Source organism: Eubalaena glacialis, chromosome 8 (assembly GCF_028564815.1).
Source record: "Eubalaena glacialis isolate mEubGla1 chromosome 8, mEubGla1.1.hap2.+ XY, whole genome shotgun sequence".
NCBI classification, from domain to species: Eukaryota; Metazoa; Chordata; class Mammalia; order Artiodactyla; family Balaenidae; genus Eubalaena; species Eubalaena glacialis.
Window position 1 is genome coordinate 66,511,737 of NC_083723.1, and position 16,771 is coordinate 66,528,507.

Sequence of the window (16,771 nt, forward strand, 5' to 3'; positions counted from 1 at the left end):
CATGCCCTTCCCTCTGGCTTTGACCATATTCTCCCAGCTGTCCTCCACACAGCCTGACTCTCTGCTTAAGTGAAAGGCCTCATTACTTCCCAATTCTCCAGCTCTGTCCACGTGGGCCCTTCTGTCCACTCTTTTTAAATGTCCCTTCTCACTGCTTCCTTTGTCTGATTGCCCACACTAGTCTTTATGCCTTTTTTCCTTATAAACTTTGACATATAGAACAGCATTCCATCAATGAGTTGGTCCTTTAAATTTCTTTATTCAAAATTATCCAGAAAGTCCAACTATTCCAAGAAACCATCCTGTTCCTCCCCCTCTGCCCCCGCAAGTCTAGGATCTCCTTCCCAAGCAGCTTGCTTTGCCATGTTTTCTATCACTGGGGCTTATAGGCTGTAAGTGCCCTTAGGGAACGGAGCTTTGTTCTTTGTTTCCAACAGTCTTATCTGTTATGTAGTTTTGAATTCATTTTTGTTTCCACAGAAATATAAATTCCAGCAAACACAAAATCAAATGAGTTCCAAACATAATTAGTAAGTTGTGCTGTTATGGTTTTTAAGCCTGTGGCACATATTTTTAAAGGGTAATATGGCAACGCAGAAATTGAATTTTCAAATGAAATGCTTAAAAAGTGTAAAATTACACATCAGCCACAGTAGCAGTTAAATTTATCAGTTTAAAATTGATAAGGATATTGCTTATTGTAAAAAGGTGGTAAAGTGACACAACTTTGAATTTTTCCTTATTTTAGTAGTTATTTTCAAATATTACAATTTGACTTGAATTATTAGTTGTTTTATTGTCTCTTTTGAACTCCTTTCAAATTCCTTTTCTCTCTCTCCCTCCCAGAGGAAACCAAGTTTCTGACGTATATTTTAAATATTTTCACAATTTGGATCACATTGTATGTATTCATTTGCAGCTTGCTTTTCCACTCAACTTTTTAGGAAATTTATCTATGTTAAAATACTGAAATTCAACACATTGACTTTAACTGCTGAGTAGTATTTTGTTTATTGATCCATTACGCTATTGATGGATATTTTATTTCAAATTTTTTGCTATTAAGAACAATGAATGCTGAAATATACAAGCACAAGAATTTCTCTAGGGTATGTCTGGAAGGGATGTCAGGATCACAGGTGGAAGCAAGGACTTGTCCTGGGCAGCCTAGAGATAAAGCATGTACATTTCAACTTTCTAGGCACAGCCAAATGGTCTGGAGAGGGTAAAGCCATTTTACACTAAAATCGTCAGTTTTTCTGAGTTCCCATTCTCCACATGACCTACTAGTTCTTAAAGATACAAGTATCTCATCTGCTTTCAGCCTGGGTTTACACTGGCTAGTAATTTAAAATCACTGGGGCAGGGGATGAGGGAGGGAGAGGGAAAGAAAGCCATAGGTGAGACTCTGAATTTGGTAGACAGGGTCTGTGGCCAGAGTTTTACAGCTCCCAAGACCATGTTGTCAAACTTTCTCATTTTATAGATGTGGAAAATGACCTGGAAGGATATATGACTTGCCTAAGGCCAGGTGGCTAGATAATGGTGGAAACAGGATGAAAACCCTGGATGACGAAATTCCCAGCCTAAATTTTTCTCTGATTAAATCCCTAGAATCACTTAAAGCATTTTGCTATCTCTTCCCTCTAAATGATTCATTTGATTGGAAATAAAGGTAGAGTAAAAACAAAACTAAAAGGATGCAGAGTCCTCCATAAAGGTACAACTCTGACTTACCTTTAGCTTCTTCATTACATGCTTTATTTTTAACATCTTGCACAAATATTCTAGTGCTTTTTGCTTCTATCTTCTATTTTACCATGTGTAAATTACCCCTCAGATGCAGTCATAAGGCATTAATTTGACACATAACTTCTACCTTAAGAAAGCAATAATTCTATCTGTAAACGTAAGTTCTGTCCAGCGTTTGACTTCAGACACGACCTTCAGTGCTCTTGTCAGGTAATACCACACTGACCTCGAGTAGGGTAGTGAGACCTACATATTGGACAAAAACCACATCGTGAATTTCTCTAAAATTATGAATTTAAAGTAGTTTTGAAAAACATTCTGGCTAATTCATTTCTATGTGGTTAAGTAGAAAATAGCACTGAACTTGGTTAGGCAGCTCAGCCCAAGTGTGTGACCTTGGGCAAGTCACAGCACTGCGTCTCACGTTTCCTTATGAGAGAATGAGCTGCTGGACCGCATTGACTTGTAAGGCTCATTAATATTTCATGAAATCATCACCCTAAAATTTATGTTTTAATGCTGAAAAATAAGTGCATATCTGTAAAGGAATAGAAAAATAGAGAAGAGAAAATACACAATTACATATTCTGCCGAAGTCTGTAAATAAAAGTGAGAAATTTCTTATTATGGCTGATTAAGCTTGTAGTCAAACTATGGAGATTACAGAGCTGATAAAAAAGAAACAAGAGATAAAACATAGGATGCAAAAGGATAAAATTTCTAGAAAAAATTACGTTTAATGAATGCTAGTGCCCTTCATGTCTTCTATTAGTAGAGGGCTCAGAGTGCTCCTTGGGTTGTTGGCTGGGGCTTTATTGATTTTACAAGGTTAAAAAGGCTGAACTGCTATTTTTCTTAGAAATTGCATATCCCTTAGGGCATAATTAAGGTTAATAAGAAGCTGGAAGCAGAACTGTGAATTGAGTTAATGTTTCATTCCTTTTTCCCCTCCTAGGATATCTTATTTGAAAAGAAGGTAAGCACCACATGCTGTGATTACTATGAATTACTCTAAAAGCTCACATAAGAAAAACAGCATTATAATTCACATTAGAAGATAAGGTGTGACTAAATAAAAATGCTTAATTCTTTTTAAAATGAGCCACTCTATTTTGAGGCAGCCATTTGATTTATTTTATGTCACCATATCCACTGCAGGTTGGAAAATTTAGAAAAAGTAGGAAATATTTAAACGATTTTAGAGAGTGATTTTAGAAATCAACGATAACCAGACAACATAGTTTTTGCTGACTTTGATATGACTTCCTTTTTTCTAATTGTGTCTCAATACCTGCTACTTATGGGGGTCCTCCACTCTAGGAACTGTGCCTTGTGTTGGCCAGGGTTAGGCAGTGTTCCTGGCTAAGGGACAGGGCTTAGAGTTGCCCCCTGCTGCCTGATGGCTGACTAAGCTTATTCTCCTCCCTGTTGGTGGCAACCAGACCAAGTGACAAAGGAAACCGGCCAAGATCGATTGGACAGTACTCAGCACAATAGATGACCATCAGCTTGCTGAGGACTGCTCTACTGGATGTGTGTTTCTGGGTGAAGAGTTTGGAACATCTGAACTTTGTTCGATAAACTGCTTCTTTAGCATTAGGAGTATCACATAAAATAATAGGAGCCAACCAAAGCTTGTAGAGCACGACGTTTCATTATTTTATATGCCATTAAGACAGATTAAAAAAACCCTCTGTCAATTAAACTATGATACAGTACCTTCTTATGAATTACAATTTTTCATTTTATACTATGGCAAGAGTCCTTTTAGCTTTATTTAGATATAGATTTTTAAATCCTGTTATCACTTCTGTGCATACAGATAAGGGAAGATATAAGCAAACTAAATTGGTTATTTCTAAAACTTCTTCACATTCAAAGTTGAAATCCTCTAAATCACTTTTTGTCTCAGAGTCATTATTGGCTTTTCTACACAATACCAGCCCCTGTGCCACCAAAAGCGTTGGTGATGCAGCATTTCTTCAACTGTTCTTGTTGTGTCTCTGGAGTTTTATTCCATCTCATTCTGGAAGCGCTGAAGTGCATGTGCAGAAAATCCCAGCTTCATCTTGGTTGGGCCTGACTCATTTAATATGCATTCTGGTTTCAAAGATGTGACAATAAGGAAAAATATGCATCTTAGAATTGATAAAATATGGTATAAGTCAAATTTTTTCCTTTTTTGAGTAAAGGAGTATTTGGTGTTTGTATACAATCATTGAGCCTGGATGTGTTGTATAGAAGAGAAACAGCAGAAATTCCAAAAGTCCACTGAAAATGTTTATTTTTCCATTTTAACTGGCAAATGATGTTATACATAAATTTTCAATGGGAGGTCTATTTTATTTAACCATGGCAACATTTAATAATACTTTATTAGCTGGGTCTTCCTAGATCAGAGTTTTCCTGGAAGAATTTAATAGGGAGAGCAAAAGCTCCATATATTTGCAAGGTAAAGTTTCTTCAAGGAGTGTTCCATTTAGTTGTGTACTGAATGAGATTTAAAATGCTATATTTCACTGAGTGTTAATATTGTGTTTCATTATTGATTTAGTGTGAACGCAAGATTTGTGAATGTGAGAAAGGGGATCCAGGAGACCCAGGGCCTCCTGTGAGTATATTTCTGTTTTGAACTTAGGGTCAAGTCAGGAAGTCCTAGCGATGATAGCTCTGCTCTGAAAACACTGGGCTACTTTGTGCTGTTGAAAAGCAGTTGTGTGCAAATAGCAGCAAAAACAGAAACGCTGTTCCTTTCTTTTATTCCTAAAGGGATACATTCTGTCCTTAGAAATAAGCTTGAGATTTTACTGAACTGAATTGAGGGCAGATTTGGTTTAAAATGCTGACGTTCTTCCCACGAAGGATATTTCAGTATCACTTTTGATGCAACAATTGAAGCCAGAATTTCTCAATACTGAAGTGAAAATTTAGAGAAAGAGCTCATACAAATCCTCAGTGCTCTAGGCAAAGCTTTATCCTACTTCCACCTAGAAACAAGTGACCTCTCCAGAAATTAACTGTGTCTTCACACTTAGCCAAGTGCAACCCCAAAATGCCTCGTGGGGAGGAAGCTTGTCAGGAAGCTCTGGGAATTAGAGTGAATTGTGTGAAATGGAAGACACCACTTGGCAAACAAAGGTAAATGGCAGGATTTACTAAGATGATTCAATACTTGAAAAGATAATCCCCAAAGGAGTGCTTCCTTTATATTCTGCCTTAGTATCTGGTAGGTGCCATGTCTGTACTGGGAAGGCATTGGAAATGACATCACAATGACTGGAGATATGCTGAATGTTTCTCTAACAGACACCTTCAGGTGCCTCCACGCTGCTGCTTCAGTTTTTCATTTATTTCTATGATTTCAAACCTTAGAGGTCAAAAGCCCTGTGGAGATACTTCACAAAAATTCATTGATAATGTTTTTGAACTGATGCTTGTATTTGGGGGCAGGGAGGGGAATGTGTACAGTGAATTTCTTAGACTATAGCACATTTTCCCTTGAGTCTTGGGTCCAAAGCCTCTACTTTTTTAAATCATTCTACTAATCAAGGCATTAGAAAGAGGGAGTGTTTGTCTTTTTTTCCTCAAAATACAAGTTAGATACATTACATGATAACGTGGCAGTCAGTAGAAGCTGATTTTGGCCAAAGCAAAGGTTTAACTTTCCCTTCCTATAAAGTCTTAGTTTATACTTATTACACCAAGAGATTGCCAGGGAAGGTTTGCTTGGGATATTCAATTACGTTTTAGAATAAACAGTAAAAAAAAAAACCCTTACAACTGCTGAGCTAATCTGACAATTTCAGTCCTTTAATATTGTTGGAAGAGATTACTGCACCATGTTTTAATAGGGATAGCCATAGAAATATGTTATTTAACATTTATTGAGTGTTCCCAAAACCAGTTCACAGAAAAGTGAGATTTTTGGTGGTTTGAGAATAGGAAAATAAAATGCCTTTCTAGAATAGGATTGAAGAACTCTCTTCTTCCATCTTTTGAGATTCTCTCTTGGACATCAGGGACAGAGAGACATTATCTTTTTTGAGCAAATCTAGAGAATCTGCCATTTCAAGACTGTGCCGTCTTCCTGGTGTGTAGTAAGGGAAAATAAAGTTGCATCTCTGCTTGGTATATAAAGTGTTTTTTACAATCTTCTCTAACCTTATGGAATGAAGCTGATCAGCAATTAATGTAAGGTGTAGGAAACTAATAGAATGCCTGCTCCATATAATCTTTTTTCCCTTTGCCTTCTGGGTACACATGGAAACCCAGGTATCAAAGGTGAGCGAGGACCTAAAGGAAACCCGGTAAATGAATAAACAGCTTTCATTTAAACCAGAGTATCACCTTCTAGGTCTACTTAAATAACAAAAATTAAAAAAACAAAGGATTGTAATATACGCCAACGCCAAAAATCTGATGATTCCTTCGAAGAATACAGGCTGTTTACTTCCTACATTATCTGTCTGGTTTGTGTAAGCTTGTATTTACAAATTCTGAGAAACATATGACCATTTTAGTCAATAAGTTCAGGAAACCTAGGGAGCTGAATAAAGAGAAACTTGTTCTTAAATAATGGTGGCCTAAATTAATTACTACAATGTTCCACGATCACTAATACATATTCCAAAACAGATTGCTATTGACACTTGTGTTTTTTATGGATTTACTTGATGGGTAACTCACCTACAATAACAATAGGAAAAACACCAGATTGTCTCTTACTCCCAGACCAAGTTCGGGCATTTCCCCAATTCTTTTCTTTGTGTACTCATCAAAAATATCCTAAATTAATTAAAAAAAAAATATATCATTGTTGGGATGATGGTCTTCCAAGTTCAAGAGCAACAGAAGGAATCATAGGAGAGAGATTAGCAGATGTAACCATGTGAAAATTTGAGGAAAATTTGTATATAATGAAAAATAATATTAAAATAAAGAGGAAAACATATAGGGAAATGTTTATGTCAAAATACAATGGACATTGGGTTAATTGCTATAGTACATAAAGACTTTATAAAATAGGTGAGAAACTAATAATTAAATGGTCAAAGGACACAAACAATTTTCAAGAGAGGAAATAAATCCAGTGAAAAAAGAAATAGAAAAATGTTAAATTTCACTGGATAATGAATGAAATTTAAAGACAGACAACGAGGTACCCTTTACTACTAATTATTCACATTTTAGAAACTTTGGACTCCAAGGGTGTTGGGTTGTTTTTTGCGGGGGAGGGGAGTAATTTTCTAGTTCACGGAGTTTGTTTTTTTCTGTATTTTAAATTTTAAAAAACATTTCTTACAGCACTTAACACAGCAATATTAAAACAATAATAACTAGTGATAGCAATGTGGTGGTGAAACGGGTTTCCTCTTCATTGCAAAGGTAACTTGGCACAAACACACAAACATTTTTGGAAGCAATTAGGCACTATAAGAAGCATTCAAATATTCAAAATTTTAATGCCAGTAACTCCATTTCTGAGAATATGTTTAGGGAGGCAATGAATAATATAATAAGTTAGGTGCATAAAAGTACTTTGCCAGTTGCCTGCTTGTCAAAGAAAGGGAATGTAAAGCATCCTTGGGTGGCTTTACAACACACACATACACACACACACACGCATACACACACCCCTACACTCACCCACTTTGTATGGGTCTAAATTGATGCCATCATGTCTTCTTTTTGCTTTGTTAAATACCTGTTGTAAGTCTTTGCACACATTTCATTTATTTGGCTTGTAACTTTGTGCCATATAATATATTTTCCTAAGTCTTGCTGAAATCAAGCAATCACTTTTAAGGACATTTTGGAAAACATTCCAAAGCCCCTTGGAGAAAAGCCAGAGTGGCTGGCTCCTAGTGGGTACAATGCTATATTTGAGAACAACGGCCGTGTTGTTAAACTAGGATGCAAGTCTCGGCCTAAGCTGTGAAAATATACCTGGATTCTGCACCCTATACATCTGGCTTCACTCCAAAGGGCAAAGGCTATCTGAGCTGCTATTTTCTTCCCTAGACTGCATGGTGAAAATGTCAATGGTCAAGGTCAAAGATATTTTCCCCATTGGTTTAACATATTAATCTGGGAAATCTGAATAGTGAATTTTATTGAGCAATCACTCACTCTGCAGGGCCATGGAATTTTGACTAAGTTTTTTCTTGACACAGGGTGACGCTCAAAAAGGGGAACCTGGAGAAAGAGGCCCAGGGGTACGTACACAACTGAAATGCCTTCCTAAGAAAGTAATCCCAGGATGCTAAGATTCTGTAACGGATCATTTTGACCCCTGCAATGCAAGTGCAAAAATGATTTATGTCCACGTGTGCTCTTGATGGCTCAGACAGGCAATCAGACAGATTATGATCTTAGAAGTGGAACTGTGAGGAGAAAATACTCTGTCCAAAAGGAGTGGTGATGGGACAGGGCGGTCTGCCACATGACATTCGTTGATGGTCAAGTTGAGATTTGTGAAACGCTCAAATAAGAAAAATATTTTGCTTTGCTTCTTATGGTTTTTTTTTTTAAATAAAGAGTAAATTAAAATTCTGGGAGCAGAAGAATTACATAATCTCAACTATCCTTTTGTAAATCCAATTCTACAGGCAGAAGAAGAGATTGTTCTAGTTGATTTATTATCCCTAAAATTAGAAGATGTCAGAGATTGTGTGAGAAATAATTATAGTACATTTCTTCTTTTGCATTGTCCTGGAGAACTGCAGCAGTGTAGCAAATAGCAGAGAAATGTACAGTGACTTAAAAGGAGGCTGAGTGACATTCCTCCTCCCAGCTTTTCCCCTTGGATGAAAGCCCAGGACTCAGACCCAGAGGTTTTAAAAATGGTTCTCTTGGTGTTTTTAATCAATTTCATGAAAAATTCTGATAGAAAGTTTGATAATTTCAATGGAAATTCCTTCAGAAATTTGTGTTACTCATTCAGGAAAGACTTCTTAGGTATCTTACATATATAAAGCCTACTGTTATGTGAAAATAAAATTAAGACAGAGCACTTATTTTTGTGAAACGTTCATTATCTCAGAGGAGAGGTAAAACAGCTACAATATGAAGTGGAATGTCAAAATATTGTAAAAATTTCACGCATAAAGTATAATGGGCATTCAGAGGAGACCGGAGCTATCAGGGTAGGTTCTACAGGATGACCCCTGAAGGGTGTAGGACTGGGACAGGTAAAGACAGAACAGGAAAGTGGAAGGGGCAGGCAGTCTAGATGGAAAGGGCTGTGAGCAGCAACCAGAGGGAGGGCAAAGTGTGGGGAATGGTGAGATGGGGTGCCTAGGGAGGAGTATTGGCAGAGTGGGTGGTCCATGCCGGCTGGAAGGCTGGGCTTTGCAGGGTGATGGGCACCTCCTGAGATTTTAGATGAGGCGTATGGCCCAAGAGCTGTGGATTTGGAAGATGAATCTGGCCTGGCTCTAAAAGCAAAACTGAAGTGGGAACAAGCAGAAGGAAAGAGCATTTTGAAGAAGGTTTGTTGCTACAGGCTGTAGGAGAAGTAACAGGGTCATTAGCTAGAGCTGCTCCAGCCAATGTGAAAGCTGCTGGCCATGTGTGCTTACCGAGCAGTTGAAACAGGCTAGCCGGAGTGGAGGCGTGCTGGAGGAATAAACTACACACTGAATTTTTATGACTTAGTACCAAAAAAAAAAGATGTAAAATATCTCATCAATAATTTTTTAATATTGATCACATGTTAAAATGACAGTTTTTGGACCTATTGTGATAAATACAATATATTATTAAAAATTAATTTCACCTTTTCATTCTTGCAGTTTTTAAGTGGCTGTTAAGGAATTGAAAGTGACATAGGTGGCTCACGTTATACTGGACAGAACCGGGCTACAGTGATGACAAAATAGAGAGGAAGAGAACATTGTGAGAACCAGGAAGGGGTAGAAATGAGGGGATGCAGTGACTAGCTCTACCTCAGATGTTCAGCAAGATTTACTGAGCACTTGCCATGCGCTGGGCCCTCTTTTAGGTGCTGGGGATACAGAGGTGAGCAAGGTGGAGAGACCCTGTTTCATAAAGCATTCAATCAACAGACAAACAAGTGAGTAAGAACTCCAGTCAGTGAGAGGGTTATGAAAATATGAAACAGGGTCCCTAGGGGGTCCTAGGCAGAAAGAGCAGCAAATACAAAAGCTCTGAGGCGGGAGCAAGCTTGGTGGGCCCAGGAAGTGCGAAGAGAGCCAGAGTTTGAGGAAGAGTGGCGGGGGAGATGAGGCTATGAGGTAGGCAGGGTCTAGATCACACAGGGCCTTGTTGGCCAGGGTCAGGAGAGTGGATTTAAAACTAAGTGCCCTGGAAGCTGTTGGAGGATTTTAACTGGTTGGATTAAAAGAATGGAAGGGGCAAGTTGAGAGCAAAGATGATTATAAATTTTGATTCTGTATGATTTGAAATATGATGGTACCATTCATAGAAATAGGGAAGTCAGAAGCAAATTTTGCAGAGACCAATGAGTGCAGTGCTGAATATCTTAAATTTGAATATTTTAAAACTAGTAAGTAAGGTGCCCTGAAAGGAAGAAAGAAAGGTGAGATCAACCAAACAATAAATTGACCGGAGAGTTCGGAAAACAAAAGAAAACAAAAACCAAAAAACAGGAAAAAAAAGAGAGTATACTATAAAAAGTAATATTCCTTTATTTTTGTAAACTGTATTGGCCCCTTCCTAAATACAATCTTAACGCTCTTAACATAAAATAATGACAGAATTTTAAATATGGTGGTATATTATAAGCAGTGGAGGGCACCCCAAAATTCCTGAGATTGAAAGTCCAGCCTTTTTTAGTGCTGCAGACATGAATTGTTTTTATAAAGAACCCCAATTTAACTATCTTAATGTGGCCTTTAATTTCAAGCACAATACTAAACATAAAACCGTTTATGTGACTAAGTATTTCTGACATGGATTAAATTGTAGTGTAACAATTTTTTTCACTAGTTTTACTTTTATTTTCAATTTCTCAGTGACTGCACATTTGGCGAGAAGTGTTATTTCCTTCCTAAAGAATTCCTTTTTACCTTTTGTAAAAAAGTCATACACAACAAAATTTTGTACTCTGACTCACGAGTAACTACAATCACAGCTTGTTTATTTCATTGGTTTCTCCAGCTCACTTAAAATATGTCTTACAATTCTATTTTCATACTTAGAAACTAGTTGTATGAAAAAGACATGTGATCGTATTAGAAAAAGACTTGCTGTTGTTTAAAGTTGGTAATTTCCCAGTCTGTTTAATATTCAGTATTGTGTTACTTAAAAGGGTTTATGGGCAGCGACACAATGGAGAAGGCTGTGCAGAATTCCCAAGAGCGACATACAAAAGCAGCAGAAGCACTGGCCCCTTATTTCGCCTGAGATAAAATATAGTAACTTAAAGGTCACTGTCGCACTAAGGTTGACAAAGGAACCATTCATTTCCTGATGTTCTATATTCTAGACCGAATTTAAAAGGAGGACCATAATGGATATAAATATTTACGGACACTTTAAAGGCCATTATCTCAGCTCATTTTCAAAGCCAATTTTTCTAATCGTCTCTGTGAAGCATCCTCAGCTGTGATAGTTCATAGTTTAAAAGTCAATAGAACAATTTTGAAAGCACTATTATAGGTCGTCACTTCTACAATGAGATTCAGTGTATAGTTTCTCCTTTAGCGTTGGGCCAAAGGGTAAGAAATTGGGTTTGAAAAAATATGTGGAACTGAGAATAGAATGTAATAAAAGGAAAAAATAGGTTCTTTTCTTCCCCCTACTATATGCACATTCCCTAAGTGCAGAGAGAAGTGAAAGACCTTACCTTTATACGGTCTTATTTTCCAAGACTACACAGATGTGTTTTGTTATACTTTGTAAATGAAAAACATCAACTACTTCCTCCAACTATGCCTTCTAATATCATATTTTACTTTTCTTTTTTAATTAGGGAATCCCTGGGTACAAGAGTGAGAAGGTAAGTTGGTAACAACAAATAGATCAGAATTTCATAAAGAAAAACAGCAACATAACTGTATTTATATACTTAATAAAAGTTATTTTCCTTTATTTTTGTTAAGTCTGGATTCCCAAATTCCTAAGTATATTCTCAACTCTGTTCACATAAAATAATAATAGAACTTAAGATACAGGTGTACGTTATAAAGGATGGAAGGAAGCCTAAGATTCCTGAGAATCCAGCCTCTCTTAGCCCTGCAAATATGAATTCTTTTAATAGAGAACCCCAGTTTAACGGTCATGCAATACGGGTATCAAGATCAAAAGTTTCTATGTACAGATGGATGCAGCAATAGTACAGTTAGGCTGCTGCCTTGGTGCTTAACTTCCTATGAAATGTAGACACAAGACCCTCTCATGGGGGAAAGAGGATCTATCCTGGTTAAGCAGTAAAGAATTACTTAGTTCATTCCATCAGGCATCTGGGTAGAGCTTGCAGGGGCAATAAATTTGACAAACAAAGGTTATGAGTTGGTAGATTATTTTATTATTCTTTGCAAATTACCAATTAGGAAATCAAACTGCTTCCAAAGAAATTAACACGTTAGCCTGGGGCTCGGGAATCTTTGAAGGGGTTCAGTGGTTCATTCATAAGTTTAAGCCACTATTATTATATGCTCTCTATTATCAGATTTTTCTGTCTGAAATCAGAAGATACCCATCATCATTCATGCTGTCCTACAACCCTCAGACCTGGGCAAGAGGCATGCACTTTACAGGGCCCTGCTCCGGGTCTCCTCCAGCCTCCTCGCTCATGAGGGAGCCAGGTGTCTGCAGAGTGAGAGACCCATGTCCCCTTCTCCTGGATCACGCTTTGGGTAACTAGGCCCCTAGAAGTCCCTGCAAAATGGCCTGAGCCTGCTTTGAAGGCACACACGAACCTCCTTCCCATGTCCATCTTCTTCCTAGGCCTGAGGGAAACCAAATGGAAGCTTTGTTGGGGCAGGAGGGGGCCGCGGAGGGGGCTTTGTTGTGCTGTCTGCGGCACCATCACAGACACATACTCGCAGCTCCTTTGGCTGTGGGAGGAGCTGGAGGCGGGAGGTGAACTGAGAGCTGGGCTGTGGGCTGTGGGCGTGGGCCTCCCACACGGACCTCTGAGGAACTCCAAAATTCTCTCACTTTTTACTCCTTTTGGAGATACATTTGTCAAGAAAGGAAGCCAGAACATGACGAGTTTATTAGCTCGATTTGGAACTTTCAGCTACTTAGATATGTGGTATGTGGGCCTCTGCTTATACTCTTGCTCTGGGCCCTGTAAACATTAGGGGTGAACCTACACCCAGGCATATAAATATATCCCTAAACACTGGAAATGTTAGGTCGAAAAGGGGAAGAGCGTAAGAAATGCACTGGAACATGGACAACTCAATATCTTAGAGTGTCTGTTTCTTCATCCATATAGAACTGGATTAATACAAGCCTCCCTAATTTACAGGGTGGTTGGAAAATCAAATAGAATAATGGATGTGACAATGTATTTTAAATTATTTGCTGGTCTGTAAACATAAGGTGCTATTATAAAGAGATAGGGAACAAGTGATAATATGGGAAAGTTAAAAAACTTTCATGATTGTAAAACTGTCCTATATACATAGTTGAAGAAAATTCTCCATGCCATCACCATTTTGATTTATACAGTATGCTAATTATCAACACCAGGAAACTCTCTGTATATTTTTTTTTTTTGAAAAGATTCACTTAAACTTCTGGGGAATTATAGATTCACTGGAGGGGCCCTCGTTTGGAAAATACAAGCTGTCGGAGCAAAATGACCCTGAACCGTAGACATTCAAACCAGAATTTCACCAGGATAAGCAGCGTCAGAAATCGAGGCTGGGAACAGAGCTAATCTGTTCAGTTTTTTCTGAAGCACTTGCTCTTGGGAACTTTGTAATTCTGACCATTCCACAGGGATTACTGAGCCCATCAAAAAAGAAAACGCCTTTGCAGAGGTGAATAACATGAGTACAGTATCTTCATTGATGAGAATCTGCCCCCATGCCAATGCTGTTCCTCAGGGCCCTATAGCTAACAAATCTGTCTGGACAAATGGAACGCGAATTCTAGCCCAAAGAATTTTGAGCATATTTATGGTACTTTTCTGTTTTATATTTTGGTGGCTGACTCATTTTATTTCCATCTAACATTCTTCAATTAATTGCTTTCTAATTGATTCTTCAAGAGTGATTTTCCATTTGCATTCAGCAATAAACGTTCAATTTGTTTTAAGTGAAAGCTCAGTTTTTCCTGGGTCAGTTTGACTCCCAATATGATGTGGAGAGAGAACAGATGGCTTTTGTTTTTTGGGTTTTTTTAACTTTTTATTTTATATTGGAGTATAGCCGATTAACAATGTTGTGATAGTTTCAGGTGCACAGCAAAGGGAGTCAGCCATACATATGCATGTATCCATTCTCCCCCAAACTCCCCTCCCATCCAGGCTGTCACATAACACTGAGCAGAGTTCCCTGTGCTGTACAGTAGGTCCTTGTTGGTTATCCATTTTAAATATAGCAGTGTGTACATGTTGATCCCAAACTCCCTGACTATCCCTTCCCCCCATCCTTCCCCCCGGTAACCATAAACAGATTGCTTTTGAATAGAGACATAGGTGGATCTAAAAATTGTACCTCCCTCTTGCCTGCTCCCAATGCCAGCAATACCCCATGCAGGACCCTAGGCAGAAGTGTCAGGTTAATGGAAAGTAACTTGCAGACCATGGCAGTGTACCCTGTTCAGCTTTGGGCGGCTGAGGGAGAACACGGACTTGGGAGCCTAACAGACTCAAGCTTGTGGTCATGGGCAAGCTACTTAATCTCTCTGAGCCTCACTTGCCTTGTGTACGAATGGAGATACATACACCTTGCAAGGCTGTTGTGGTGATCACCAATAACGTCAAGACTTTAGCACATACTCTGCATCCATAATTGGTGGTCACAATTATGATATTCCTTTTCAGAGCAAAGTGTGATCTGCAGGTTTGCAGTCAATCTGTGAACTATTTGTTGCTATTTTGTGATGAGATGAAGCTTGCACAAGAATATAAGTCCACTGTATCACTAAACATACTGCTTAGTTCAGCTGACATTTATTTTTCATAGCAAGACTTCCCTAATGAAGGAAGCAGGGCAGTGATGAACATTCTAGTGCAAGTTCCTTATGTAGTGGCACTTTGAGTAGCATGCTTTAGAGGAGCACAGAGATAATAAAGCAGCAGCAGAAACAGAAACTAGTAGTGAGGGCACCAGACTAGGAGTCATTGGCTGGCATGGACATTTACATAAATCATTCAACCTCCCCAACTGAACTGCCTTATCTTAAAAATATGAATTGCTTCGAGGCTCAGAATAAATATAGATATGTATGAATATACTTCGAAAAGTCTAACTTCGGTTGTTTTTCTAATGGACCTTGTTACTTTTTAGTTCTAATTAGTAGAAGTCTTGAAAGTCTGATATAGTGGATTTGTATTTAGAGGCCCCAATTCTCATTCTATCTGAACAAGTTACTTAACCTTTTTAAATCACAAATTTTCCATCTGTGAAACTGGGCTAATCATATCTACCTCAGACAGTTAACGTCAGATTAACTGACATAATGTCTGTAAAGTAACATTAATAATAAACAGGAAGGCATAATTTAAATGTTAATTTGTTTTTCCGTTAATATTCCAGGAAAGGCAGTTCAGCAGTCTGTGGTGATGGAAAATACACAGCATGCTTGTTGCCATGCCCGACTCTCTCTCTCGCCGCAGACCTTGATCATTCATCGGGGCTCCTTTCTCCACCAAGTCTGCACATGCTCTCAGAACCTTTCTCACAGTTCTCTAGGCAAACACTACTAATTGCTCAAAGTTGGTGCTTAGGCTGGAGCATGTGGTGTTGTGGAAAGAATAGGGGCTCGGAGTCTGAGTAGAACTGGGTTGAGACCTGATTCTTCTTACTAGCTCTAGGATGGAGCAAAGTTACCTTGTTGAGCTTAAGTTTCCTCATTTATAAAATAAGATGAAGGTGAAGGGGATTATGAGGTACAAACTGCCAGTTATAATATAAATAAGTCACAGGGATGTAATGTACAGCACAGGGAATATAGTCAATATTTTGTAGTAACTTTGGATGGTGTGTAATCTATAAAAATATTGAATCACTGCGTTGTACACCTGAAACTAATATGATATTGCAAGTCAACTATACTTCAATAAAAAAAGACATCTATGGATCGAATTGAAAAAAAAAAGGAATTGTAAAACTAATCTCATTGGGCTATAATGTGGATTCAATTAAATCACATATGCAAAGGGCAGATAAAATATGGTAGATGCTCATTAAACCTTAGTTTCTTTCCTCTTAATTTGATCCATGTCTCAAAAATGTTAAACCTCATTAGGCGGTATCACTAATTTGATTGTGTTAAGAATGACTCATGGATAAAATTTTTCAGAGTTCAATGCCCGAACAACCCACAGTATTGAGGATAAAATTGTGTATAACTCATCAGACTGCTCATGTCATAAGATTCTGCTGGGAATCTTTTAAAAAGAATCCGAACACTGAATGACTGCAAATGTCTTCTTAGTTCATGTATTCATTTTTTAGGGTGAACGTGGAGAATGCGGTAAACCAGGAATAAAAGCTGACAAAGTAAGGAACTTGTTTTTAAAATGCTAACAGCTGTGATCCCTTTGGGACTGAGTTTCCTTACGAAGAAATTCCTGGATTCATTATGTTGCTCTCACTACTGGAATTAGAGAGTCATCGGCTCAATTTTCACGTCTGTAAAAACATGAAGCAAAAAACAAAGCCATCCCTAACTTTATTTAATGGAGCCCCCAAAGGCCTTTCTTACGGACCATTAAGACTTCGCCTTGTGGCACCCTAACCTTTGAGGCCAGGCCCACTAAATGTTATGGTGAAAAGGATAACTTAACTAGCAAAGTCAATTCAAGCTCCAGATGGGTCAAAGGAGAATTGTTTTCCAGATGTAAACGCTGAGA

The 16,771-nt window shown here is 38.1% G+C and overlaps 1 protein-coding gene across 1 annotated transcript in view; it reads left to right on the top strand.

Moving 5' to 3' along the window:
• COL28A1 (collagen type XXVIII alpha 1 chain) overlaps positions 1-16,771 on the top strand; it is a 151,545-nt gene that overhangs the window by 5,193 nt on the left and 129,581 nt on the right. The window contains 6 exon segments of the mRNA XM_061198237.1: positions 2,708-2,728; positions 4,307-4,362; positions 6,005-6,059; positions 7,926-7,967; positions 11,708-11,734; positions 16,374-16,418. Coding sequence (XP_061054220.1) covers positions 2,708-2,728; positions 4,307-4,362; positions 6,005-6,059; positions 7,926-7,967; positions 11,708-11,734; positions 16,374-16,418 — 246 coding nt within the window.